Source organism: Oncorhynchus kisutch, unplaced genomic scaffold, assembly GCF_002021735.2.
Source record: "Oncorhynchus kisutch isolate 150728-3 unplaced genomic scaffold, Okis_V2 scaffold4060, whole genome shotgun sequence".
In the NCBI taxonomy this organism is placed as follows: domain Eukaryota; kingdom Metazoa; phylum Chordata; class Actinopteri; order Salmoniformes; family Salmonidae; genus Oncorhynchus; species Oncorhynchus kisutch.
In genome coordinates, this window is record NW_022266005.1 from 171,675 (window position 1) to 185,203 (window position 13,529).

The 13,529-nt window shown below is 42.0% G+C and overlaps 1 protein-coding gene across 1 annotated transcript; it reads right to left on the minus strand.

Annotated features, from left to right (window-relative positions):
- Positions 1-1,039: 1,039 nt before the first annotated feature.
- LOC109877221 (dexamethasone-induced Ras-related protein 1-like) lies at positions 1,040-2,630 on the minus strand. Its single transcript, XM_020469527.2, has 2 exons — positions 2,260-2,630; positions 1,040-2,044 (listed from the first exon to the last, which is right to left on the minus strand). Exons 1-2 carry the CDS (start codon positions 2,516-2,518, stop codon positions 1,515-1,517), a joined length of 789 nt encoding a protein of 262 aa, XP_020325116.1. The 5' UTR covers positions 2,519-2,630; the 3' UTR covers positions 1,040-1,514.
- Between the last annotated feature and the right edge of the window lie 10,899 nt (positions 2,631-13,529).

Here is a 13,529-nt window from a genome sequence, read left to right on the forward strand (position 1 = left end):
TAATCTTCTGCACATCTATCACTCCAGTGTTTAATTGCTAAATTGTAATTATTTCACCACTAATGCCCATTTATTGCATTACCTCCCTTATCTTACCTCATTTGCACACACTGTATATAGACTTTTCTATTGTGTTACTGACTGTATGTTTGTTTATTCCATGTGTAACTGTGTTGTTTGTGTCGCAACTGTGTTGTTTGTGTTGTAAATGAGAACTTGTTCTCAACTGGCCTACATGGATAAATAAAGGTGAAATATATATATATTTTTTTTAAACAGTTGGAAGATCTGACTAACCTCTCATATTAATGTGTCAAGGCTAGCTAGGCAGACTTAATGAAGTGGTATTTTTAGAATAATTGTAACTATTGCGAGTGCTACTGTCGTCATAGATACTGTAGCTTCTGACTGCAGGCTTATTATATGCACTGTAGATGGGGAGGTTTATCAAAGTAATGTCTCAAGAAGAGACTGTCTGGATGTGAGCATGTCACCCAGACATCTCACTGATTTTCTCCTCTGATGCCATCATCCAGACAAATGAAATGCTAATTTATTCACAAATTAGTACTCTAGAGAACTATCATCAACTGCTCTTCTCAGTCATCTATTTTTAACCCAAGATAAATGGTTCAATATTTTTCTCATAATCGTTGTACAACTCCAGCTGCACAGAGTAAAATTAAGTGAACATTTGGGCCATATTGTCACCTGTTAAATCTACTTCAATCAGTGTAGATGAAGGGGAGGAGACAGGTTAAAGAAGGATTTTTAAGCCTTGAGACATGGATTGTGTATGTGTGCCATTCAGAGGGTGAATGGGCAAGACAAAATATTTAAGTGCCTTTGAAAGGACGGGGGGTGCAACTAAATATTAGGAAGGTGTTCTTAATGTTTTGTACACTTAGTGTACTTCAAAAATTAATTTGAGGCAATACTTAAAAAATGTAATTTCACTGAGAAGACCTGAGAATATCCTTATTTACCATCAATGTTAATGTACAAGCACAATAAAAAGGATGACAGACATGGTAATATAGTTGTCAAATGGTTTTATTTTCTCTTCATGTTTCTTTCTTTGTGAAAAGTAAACGATGACAGAATAATAAATATACATTCATAGATTTGTTCAGAATGCAATAAGTGTTCAAGTTCATTCCCATGTAAAACATGATAAAATGCTAAATGTAAACAAGAGTCACCCCATTGGTAAAGGCTCCATTCTCCATTCAATAGAGGCACATTTTACAGCATGTAGTTGACAAGAATAGGCTACCTCAATGTAGGTTCTCTAAAGCTACATCCCTTTTGAGAGTCCTGACTCCACAGGGACATTTCTGACGGACTGACCATGTCCGGCGAGTCCTGGCATGGTTTGGGATACACACCCGTTTCTGTCACTGCGCCCTGTGGTGCTGTTATCCTGAACTCCACACACTGGCGAGAAGCCTGGCGGGTATCATCCCTATCCTTGTATTTCGTTACAATTATCCTGCACATTGTCAGTAAATTGCTTAGCTGATGGTGCAACTCTGTTTGCTCTGTCCGCCGCCGATAGCTTTCTCTTTTATGTACCTCAAGTCACTGTGCACGCTTGGTCGGCGCGCGAACGGCTCCACAATCCCGTATGCCTCGCCGTCTTTGTATTTCTTATTTCTGAAAGATTTTCTTCTGCTGTTTTGCAGTACTTCGCAGTACTGTAAGGAAACTTTACGGTGAGAGTCCGGGCTCATCTCGTTTGGCAGTTTAGCCATGGTAAAAAGAGTCTGAAACATCTGGTCGATATTAGTGTTCCGTTTTGCAGAGATCTCATAGTAGGCACACTGTTCATCACCAGCCACCAGCTGCTCAATCTCCTCATTCTGAACCTCCCGGTTAAACTCTCGGTCACACTTGTTCCCGCAGATAACGATCGGGACATCCACATTCTCTTTGGTTTTGTTTTTCAGGCAGGACTTGGTCTCGTAAATTTGACGCTTCAGGCGCTGGACCTCTTGGAAGGAGTCTCTGTTATCCAGACTGAACACCAGGATGAAAACGTCACCTGAAAGACCAAGGGAAAACACATTAATATCACAGCTGAAAAGGTCCATCATTACATAGGCCTAGGCTAAATGTGTACAATAAAAGTGTTGCATATAGCATTACTGTATGCATGATTTATTAAAACATCCCATACATATCATTTCGATGTAGCTATAAATTCCAGTGTAGCTTTCATTCATATTATTTGTTTTGTTAGTTCAGAGTTAAGCTTACCAGTAAGGATAGAGAGTCTCCTCATAGCGGGGAAAGGATGGTTTCCAGAGGTGTCCAGAATGTCCAACTGGTACGCATCTCCCCGAATGCAGTATAATTTTCTATGAAAGTCCTCTATGGTCGGCGTGTACTGGTCCTCGACTCTTTCGTTCAGAAACCGACAGATGATGGCCGTCTTGCCAACTTTTGTAGAGCCCAGAATCACCATCCGGTGGCAATTTTTGGCCGGGATGTTAAACTCGTTCTCGGAAGGAGACATGTTATTTTTCTTTGAGCACCGATGTGTATCTTTGGTGCGAAGGCGAGATAATGAATGCAACCACTAATAGTCTAGAGGGATCTTGTCTGTTTGTAAGCGCTGTTGCTTTGCTGAATCTGAGGAAGAGCGCGACTGGGTATATATAGGCGATGCTGACCACTCCTCCTAGGCGCGTCATGCATTACGCATTGGTCTGACGGGAGAAAGTTTGTGGTTATTATGATGCTCTTGTTGTTGCCTCCGTCTGCCTAGTCCGTCTGTATGAGCAGACAGTAATTATATAAACTGTTTAGAGAAAAATAAAACATGATTTATGTGTAAAACTATATAAATATCGGCCTACCTAAAAACTCAAGCATAGATAATGTTTTTGTTGCTGAGTTCAATTCATACATACGAATATGTTTATTAACATAATAACCATAGTCCAAAGTTGTTTTCATAAATATAAATAACATGTATTTTGCAAACGCAATACCCCTCAAACAGGACAAATACTCAAGATGATAGTGTCTTTATTTTGGTAAAGATTATTTTTATGATGGCCCGTGTGCATTATTGTGTGTAAATTATTATTATGTGCAAAGGTTACTACGAATCACAATAGTTAATTTGAATAGGCTTATTTCATGTCAACAACACAGTTCACTGCCAACAAGAAATTAACATACACCGTAGTTCACTCTGTTTCACGAGACATCTAGATTGTTGTAAACTGCCGTGAAAACCATCGGTGTATAGCTCGCGCTACGCAATGAAGGAGCGCACCCGGATTTCGGCCACGTGTTTGTAGACCGCAAGATGGCACTGGAACTAGAAAGGGTTTTTGTTTTGTCCGAGCAGTTGCATACAACTCAACACAATGAGCTTGAGGCGAGCACCCCAACGCAGGACAACAGTAATATGCTTAATATCATCAGCAGGAAATCATTGTGGAAAGTAAAAATGACCTCCACCTTATACAACATATTATATGTGTATCCACAGAGGCTTATGGGCATGATAAATACACAAAAATGTATCATATCAACCAGACTACTGAGTCACCAATAATTCAAAGGGTTTTGACTCTTGAGTCTTTCTCCACACTTGGGTAAATTAACTAAAATTAAGGCCACTAAAGCATGTCTGCATTTTCCAAACAATGTGATGGCAGATTTGGATAATTTGCTGCACCCTAAACTGCATGAAACCTCAGCCTAGTAGTCCAAATGAATGTGACATGGACACCCACTTTATATAACCCTTGGATAGCATGGAGACAGACTCTGGCAGTTGAGGAAACTGAAACTAGCTGAACTCACACCGTTTTCACAGAGGTAACACGTGATAAGTGCTGAGCTCTGGGTAGGTTATAGTTGTCTGTGATCTTCTGGGCACAGTTTTTAAAAAGGTATCTATCAGGATTTAGTCTATCGGATAGTATTAAATGCCTATCAAATAGAATGAATAGTACAGGGTCCCCATTCAAGTCAACAATTTGTCCCTTCTATTCATTCTATTTTTATGCAGTTAATCCTATCCGATAGGCCAGAGGTCGAGGTAGTGAAACACCCACCTCACAGGAGGGAGTAGGTCATCTAACAGGGGGCAGCAGGTAATTTAACCCTTGGCAGCAGGTCATCTAACAAGGGGCAGCAGGTCATCTAACAGGGGACAGCAGGTCATCTAACAGGAGGCAGCAGGGCATCTAACAGGGGGCAGCAGGTCATCTAACAGGGGGCAGCAGGTCATCTAACAGGGGGCAGCAGGTAATTTAACCCTTGGCAGCAGGTCATCTAACAGGGGGCAGCAGGTAATTTAACCCTTGGCAGCAGGTCATCTAACAGGGGGCAGCAGGTAATTTAACCCTTGGCAGCAGGTCATCTAACAGGGGGCAGCAGGTCATCTAACAGGAGGCAGCAGGGCATCTAACAGGGGGCAGCAGGTCATCTAACAGGGGGCAGCAGGTCATCTAACAGGGGGCAGCAGGTCATCTAACAGGGGGCAGCAGGTCATCTAACAGGAGGCAGCAGGGCATCTAACAGGGGGCAGCAGGTCATCTAACAGGGGGCAGCAGGTCATCTAACAGGAGGCAGCAGGTCATCTAACAGGGGACAGCAGGTCATCTAACAGGGGCAGCAGGTCATGTTACCAGGGGCAGCAGTCCTCCCAATCAAATGAGTCTGGACTCCTGCTGTGTTCAGATGGAGGCAGCCTAGAAGTATCTAATAGGGTTCGTCTAAAGATAGAGCAGGAGGTTGTTGGTGACTCAGAAGACTTTCAGCTCTTCACACACCAACCACCTGGTCTCTGTGTCACCTCCTCAACTTAACTGGGACACTGGTCGGCTGAATTTACTGTAGATTGTGCATTGCTGTCAATGAAAGATTTATGATTTGTAATTTTAGTAAGTCCCTTCGTGCACCTCTAAGCAAGGTGTGTGTTATACAATGTTCCCTGTATCCAGCAGGCTTATAAATCACACTTGCATTTACTGATGAATGGTATAGTGTACTATGTCACCCTGTTCCCGGCACTGTGGTTTGGTTGACAGGATTTATGGTAAGAGGAAGTCCCACCTTCTTCCTTCCCAAACTGTAGACGAGGTTCCTCTTTTGCTTGTGTGTGTGTGTGTCACATTAGTTACTAACCGACCAGGTGAACAGGCCAGGTGTGTGTGTGTGACTGTGTGTGTGCGTGTCTGTGTGTGTGTGCGTCTGTCTGTCTGTCTGTCTGTCTGTCTGTCTGTCTGTCTGTCTGTCTACAACCCAACAGGAGAGTTTTCATCTGTATTCTTTGTAGTTGTTTACATACCACCACAGTCAGAGGCTGGCACTAAGACAGCATTGAATGAGCTGTAATCTGCCATAAGCAAGAAAGAAAACGTTCATCCAGAGGTAGCGCTCCTAGTAGCCCGGGGACTTTAATGCAAGGAAACTTAAATCCGTTTAACCAAATTACTATCAGCATGTTAAATGTGCAACCAGAGGAAAAAAAACACTGGACCACCTTGACTCCACACACAGAGACTCATACTAAGCTCTCCCTCGCAATCCATTTAAAAAATCTGACAATAATTCTATCCTCCTGATTCCTGCTTACAAGCAAAAATGAAAGCAGGAAGCACCAGTGACAAGACCGATAAAAACGTGTTCAGATGAAGCAGATGCTAAGCTACAGGACTGTTTAATTGCACAGACTGGAACATGATCAGGGATTCCTCCAATGGCATTGAGGAGTACACCACATCAATCATTGACTTCAGCAATAAGTGCATCGATTATGTCATCCCCACAGTGACCGTACGTACATACCCCAACCAGAAGCCATGGATTACAGGCAGCATCCACACTGAGCTAAAGGATAGAGCTGCCGCTTTCAAGGAGCAGACCTCTAACCCGGAAGCTTATAAGAAATCCCACTATGCCCTCCGACGAACCATCAAACAAATCGTCAAAACAGGACTAAGATCAAATCGTACTACACCGCCTCTGACGCTCATCGGATGTGGCAGGGCTTGCAAACCATTACAGACTACAAAGGGAAGCACAGCCGAGGGCTGTCCAGTGACACGAGCCTACCAGATGAGCGAAACTACTTGTATGTTCGCTTCGAGGCAAATAACACTGAAACATGCATGAGAGCACCAGCTGTTCCGGAAGACTGTGTGATCACGCTCTCCGCAGCCAATGTGAGTAAGACCTTTAAACTGGTCAACATTCACAAGGCCGCAGGGCCAGACGGATTCCTAGGATGTGTACCGACCCGTAGCACTCATGTCTGTAGCCATGAAGTACTTTGAAAGGCTGGTCATGACTCACATCAACACCATTATCCCAGAAACCCTAGACCCACTCCAATTTGCATACCGCCCCAACAGATCCACAGAGGATGCTATCTCTATTGTATTCCTCGCGGCCCTTTCCCACCTAGACCAAAGGAACACCTATGTGAGAATGCTATTCATTGACTACAGCTCAGCAGGGTGCCCACCATAGTGCCCTCAATGCTCATCAATATGCTAAGGAACCTGGGACTAAACACCTCCCTCTACAACTGGATCCTGGATTTTCTGACGGGCCGCCACCAGGTGGTAAAGGTAGGTAACAGCATATCCGCCACGCTGATCAACACAGGGACCCCTCAGGGGTACGTGCTCAGTCTCCTCCTGTACTCCTTGTTCACTCATGACTGCATGGCCAGGCATGACTCCAACACCATCATTAAATTTGCGATGACACAACAGTGGTAGGTAACCATGACTTAACTACTCTATTGGTCTTATAACATTTTACATCACTTATTACATTTTACAGCACAAAGCATTTTACAGCAATTATTACATTTTACAGCACTCTTTACTTTTTACAGCATTTATTATATTTTACAGCACATATTACATTTTACAGCACTTATTACATTTTACAGCACTACTTTCCAAGTCTGCTCTACGAGTTTTGACCACTTCTAACCTGAGAGGACACATTGAGGCCTTCTGTGATGAAACCCAATCAGGTTCCTCTCATCTCGCTGTGACCAGCTCCAACTCTTGTTTTGTGTAACGAGGGCGGAGTGGACACGTGCTACGGCCCTGTTCATTGGTCGGTAATTAGACCACTGTGTATCCCCTGAAGCATCTATACAGAGACAGGTGCGGTGTGGTTCTTTAGCCAGATGCTGATATTAGACTATATGAGGCTACATTTATTCATGATATCCACCCACTGAATATCATTGATAAATGCCTCATGAGCTTAGTTCAAATGTCATACCCCATCAGAAACCAAAATATAAGCTTGTTTCAATCCAATGTTTGTAAACTAAGTAAATGTTTTTTTAAAACGCTGTACAGTTAAAAGTGTTTTTGTTATATCATGGGTGGACAGTCCTTGCATTCATAGCACTGTCAATGAATTTAAGAGTGGTTACATTTTCCCAGCCCCATCCCTCAGCTGTTTATTAAAACAGCGACAGGGTGCCTACTTTGTTATTGTTTGAACTACTGATTGCACCTTTAATAATTCATGAATAATCACAGCTGAAGTATTCTACTAAGTACCACTGGAAGATCATAATGGATCAACATAAAAATGTAATGAATTAAAGCAAGAGCTCAATCTCCATTGGATTGGCTATGGAAAACAGCCATTGACCTACATATAGAGTATTTTTTTAAGTGGCTCAATTAAAATGAGCCACTGAAGGTAATCTTCTGTGTTTCACCACCCCATATCACAGGGAAACTACTGTCTGTCCAGTAACAATATGTTACGGCAATAACATCAATAAGTGGATTGAAATGGTTATAATGATATCTAACGTGACAGAATGAGAGGGAAGTGCCCTTTTTTAAATTAATTTTATTTAAACTTCATTTATCCAGGCAAGCCAGTTAGGAACAAATTCTTATTTACAATGACGGCCTAACCCTCCCCTAACCCGGAAGATGCTGGGCCAATTGTGCTCTGCCCCTTTGGGACTTCCAATCACGGCCTGTTGTGATACAGCCCGGGATCGAACCCAGGTCTGTAGCGACGCCTCTAGCACTGCGATGCAGTGCCTTAGACAGCTGCGCCACTTGGTCTCCCTTTTCATTGAAAGGGCTTCCAGGAATATGTCAAACTAGCCCACATCCAAATAAAGGGCCTGCTCTATACTCTCTCTTGGACTATTAAGATAAACGATCTTAATGCAGAGATGGCCGACAGAGCGGGAGTCCAGAAGTGCCTTTATATGTTGTTGAGATTTAGGTTGATCACACAGGTCATTTTAGTCTTGGTGGGGAACAGATCTTTCTCTCCCCAGTCTGTCTCCCAATCATCATCTGATATTAAGACGTCTTTCTGCATTTAAAGTTTCTGTCGGTCCCTTTGAGATATTCAGCACGAAACTCAGAAATAATTTGATTCATAAATCTGAAATCAATAGCAATATGGTTGGACCTACAAATCCCAGGGCCTATTTGATCTCTTGTGCTGTATAAATGTCATTATATTCTTCTCAGTAAAGGGAGTGTTTCATTCTGTAGTATTGTTTATTGGGTTACATGTTTTACTGGGAGCAAAACAGCCGCATAGAGACATGAGTGACTACCAATAATACAATTAGGGGCAAGTATTTTTGTCTACAAATAGCCTACACATTTATAAATATTCAAGTGTTGGGGAGGTAAAAGTTCAAACAAACATGTGAAACTATACAGTATGTGTCATCTATAATAGTCCTCTTTATCGAGTGGTATGGAGGGACTATGAAGCTTATGAAGCTGCTTCTTTGGTCAGGTTGAAGTGAGAATGAATGAGAGTGAAGAGAGAACAAGAGATCCTTCACCTCCTTGTCTTCTCATCTTGACCGTCACCTTGACCTCTCCACCAACCACCCACCTCGTCTGTTGCACAGTGTGCTTTTTGTTATCTCAGTCAAAAATAATATTCATCCCAAGACCTTGAGCCATTTTCTACATTCTACATTCATTTGTTCATTATTTAACACAATGTTTTATTTGAAATCTGAACCCAAGTCCCATTCAGGTGATAGTGTATATTACTCATACAATAGAATCTATGCAATAGGAGCATGTCTCCCCGCAGACAGGGCACGGGGACATGTAGTATAGGGGCTGGCCGGCATGAGGCCTGGACAGCCGTGACAGTAGGTTGCAACCGATCAAAACTCTACTGACGTAGTTGATTATAGCTAGGTAGGTAAATGTAGGTTAGACTTAATAAGAAGGAATGCAGGGACATGCTAAAGCCAGCTACATAAGACTGAGATGAGTTCAGGTAACACCTGACTGTATTATTGATTTGACTTTATAAAAGAGGTAGATTTTTCTTCCCTTCTTGACTATAATGTTTATAATGTCTGAGAGATTTATAATACACATAAGTGCCAGTCTGAGATACGTGTTTAATATTCATGGTAATAAAGCTTTCGAAAACCTCTGTCTGTCTCTATAGTGACTGAACCAATCTAACAGGAATATTCGTTTTACAGTAGCCTATACATTAAGGTGTGTGTTTGTTTCACTCAGGTTGCTCCATGGACTGTTCTGAGATCTATAGAACCCAGCCGGTAGAACTTACTGCAGAGTTTCCACATACATGTATGTTAGTGATGTAGTGATGTTCAGAGTCTACTCGGTCATTTCAACCAACCTCCCATCCAACAGCATTGATATGAGCCGAAAACAGAAACCGAGCTAGAATATTAAGTAAAGAAATTCACCTGCAACCCACCAATACTTTAGAGAACTGATACAGTTCTAATGTAGGTGCATATCTTATTTCCAACAGTCTCAAACAAGGATATGGACAAATAAATAATATACCATTGACATTAATATGAATATTGCATTGGAATAAAGTTGGTTGAATATTGTTCCTCATGAAAGTGATGACGTTGGTGCTTAGCATAGATCCATTGACAGATATTCAGAGTGACAGCATGTGGAGTAAATGACTGTGATTAAACACAGGGGAGAGGAGGCATGGTTATCACAGACAGTACATCAACTTCACTGTCAGTTACAGAAAAACCTTAGCAGAAGTCTTTAATGCAGCTTGTAATTGCATCACGTACAACACATGTTAATACTGTGTAAATAATCACAGCCTTCTCATGGACATTGCAAAAAAGGAACACAAGTCATACAGTCTTTCAGCACCATATGTGGTTCTTTTGCGTACAGAAGATGTTGTCCAAAATTGTACCCAACCCCTAACCCAAGTCATATGACTTGCTTATAAGGAGAGGTGAGATTAGCCAGCGCTTAGCAACAGCACATCACAGCCACAATCCAAGTCACTATCACCATGGAGACAGCCTCAGGATGCACTACTTTAATTTGTTTCCTCTTTGGAAATGAATTCAGAAACTAATTTAGAAACTAATTCAGAATTTATTTTATTCAGAAGCGAATTGGTAACCTAATTCAGAACCTAATTCATTACCTACTTCATAAATGAATTCATAAACTAATACATAACCTCACTCCACACTCAAATTACTATTCAGTAGTGCTGCTAGAATTGTTCAGTTCTTATAATGCCAATTGCACTTACATTTTAATCCCATACAATTGAGCCATGCACAACAGCAACAAATACTACTCACCATAACCTGCTACACAACAAGGCCATCATTTAACCAAAGTTGAAAGGTATCATAGTTTTTTGTGTCTATGCCTTACACAAACTTTTAGAGTTCTGTACCCCCTCAAACATTCAACCTCCAGCTGCGTACCTCCTCTAGCACCAGGGTCAGCACACTCTCAAATTTGCCATCATTGTAAGCCTGCCACGCACACACTATACAATACATTTATTAAACATAAGAATGAGTGTGGGGTTTTGTCACAACCCGGCTCGTGGGAAGTGGCAAACAGCTCTTATAGGACCAGGGCACAAATAATAATATAACAATAATCAATAATTTTACTCTTTATTTAGCCATCTTACATATCATACCTTATTTGTTCCTCAAAAATAGTGAATAACTCACCACAGGTTAATGAGAAGGGTGTGAATAACTCACCACAGGTTAATGAGAAGGGTGTGCTTGAAAGGATGCACAGAACTCTGCAATGTTGGGTTGTATTGGAGAGTCTCAGTCTTAAATCATTTCCCACAGACAGTCTGTGCCTGTATTTAGTTTTCATGCTAATGAGGGCCGAGAATCCACTCTCACATAGGTACGTGGACATCAGTGTCTTAACAATGCAATTTGCCAAGACAGGATACTCTGAGCGCAGCCCAATCCAGAAATCTAGCAGTGGTTTCTGATTAAATTTTATTTTCACTGAACCGCTTGTTTTAATTTTGATTGGGAGCAACTGCTTGCACGAGCGTTACCACTCCACTATGTCTCCCTGTCATGACTTTTGCACCATCAGTACAGATATCAACATGAGCAGCAGCTACGTTTGGCTACATACGACCGTTAATGGAATTCCCTCGAGAGAATAACGGTTAATGTGATTGGATGTTAATTATTTAACTAGGCTACCTGTATTTGACATTGTATTGTTATTTAGCTGAATGCTAGATGGTTTCATTTCATTTTTGGCAGTGAAACGAGGCTACTCAGGCGAGAAAATAACCTCACCGAAATGTATAGCCCAGTTGGAAAATATAAATGTAGTGTTAGATTTTTTTTTTTATTGACATACCCCCGACGGCATTCACGTTCCCAGTTTGGGAATACCTGCTTTAGATTATGCTAAATAAACTGACATTCTTGATAGAAGTCCAGCACAGAGGTGCTGCTCAGGCCCTAATCTAATCAGCCTGTGGACGGAGCAGGGTCATTTTTATACACTCGCCATGCCTCTCACACACCCACCTATGCATAGGCAAAGACAGACAGTGAGAACAGACAGAGACAGACAGTGAGAGCAGACAGACAGACAGTGAGAGCAGACAGACAGACAGACAGACAGACAGACAGACAGACAGACAGACAGACAGACAGACAGACAGACAGACAGACAGACAGACAGACAGACAGACAGACAGACAGACAGACAGACAGACAGACAGACAGACAGACAGACAGACAGACAGACAGACAGACAGACAGACAGACAGACAGACAGACAGTGAGAGCAGACAGGCAGACAGACAGACAGACAGTGAGAGCAGACAGACAGACAGACAGACAGACAGACAGACAGACAGACAGACAGACAGACAGACAGACAGACAGACAGACAGACAGACAGACAGACAGACAGACAGACAGACAGACAGACAGACAGACAGACAGACAGACAGACAGACAGACAGAGCAGACAGACAGACAGGCTGGCTGGCTGGCTGGCTGGCTGGCTGGCTGGCTGGCTAGCTGGCTGGCTGATAGACATACATAGACACACTCCATGGGAAGGTGAAACAGTTTCAGTCTTGGTGATTTGTCACATTATTTGAAATGAATTCACAGTGGAACACCCATCCAGTTCTCTCAATAACCCCAGCCGAAGGCACTAGAACCCTGTCTATTCCAGGACACAATGATAAGCTGTCACTCGTGAGCTAAATGTATTCATACGTGCTGCTTGCTTGAGTAAGCACAGAACTCATCTGATATTGATTGTGGAGCCTTGGCCCAGATAAGGGTCAATAAACCACATGCTCCTATTGCATAGATTCTACTATCTCAATTACTTTTTCAGTATATTCTGCTTCTATTATTTGTAAAAAAAAAATTAAAAGTGTGTAAATCAATTGGTCATGATTAAGTATGAACAACAGTAAAACTATAAATCTCCAATTTGGTCACCATGCTGCTTCTCTCTCTCTCAGTTTGGGTTCAGAACAGAACATGTTCATAGCAGCAGGAACTTGTGTTACATAGAAAACCCATAGCTGTAATACTGGCAGTGGTTTAGTGCCATAACTCTAACATCTCACAATTGTTGTTTTATTCAACAGTCACCAAGACTGGGAGGGGTCAATTAATGAGTAATTTTTGATCGTTTTCAAGACTCTGTGCTTTTATGAGGCAATGTTTAGGTGGAATAAAACAACTACACATCTCAATACCTTGAACGTCTGATTTGTTATCTAACCTTACCAAACAGTCCCTCGCCACCATGACTGATTGTCTAACTCCATCCACACAGGTTGATGACTGGCTCTGTATGAGGTTCTCCTCCTGAATCTGGGGCAGTGGGGTGATGAATCCTCTGCTCTGTAGCCCTGGAACACTGACTAGACTGGTAATGACTGGGGGGCATTATAACACTTCTCTCCCCCATCCATTCACTCTGACCCAGTTCTACTTCTAACCTGCTGTTCTGAAGTCAACAGGACATTCACCTGGAAATCCTGCCATGTTCAAATGGAAAAGAACTTTGTCAATGCATTATTCATTGGTTATATGAATAGACTTTATTGAAAGGTGAAACCTTTTGAAAGGTAAATATAGACAAAATGAACAACAGTTTCACAATTCATTACAACACAAGCCTAAACATGTTGACATGATAACCACCTGCCTTCTGCCACATCAATGTCTGCTTACTTTAATC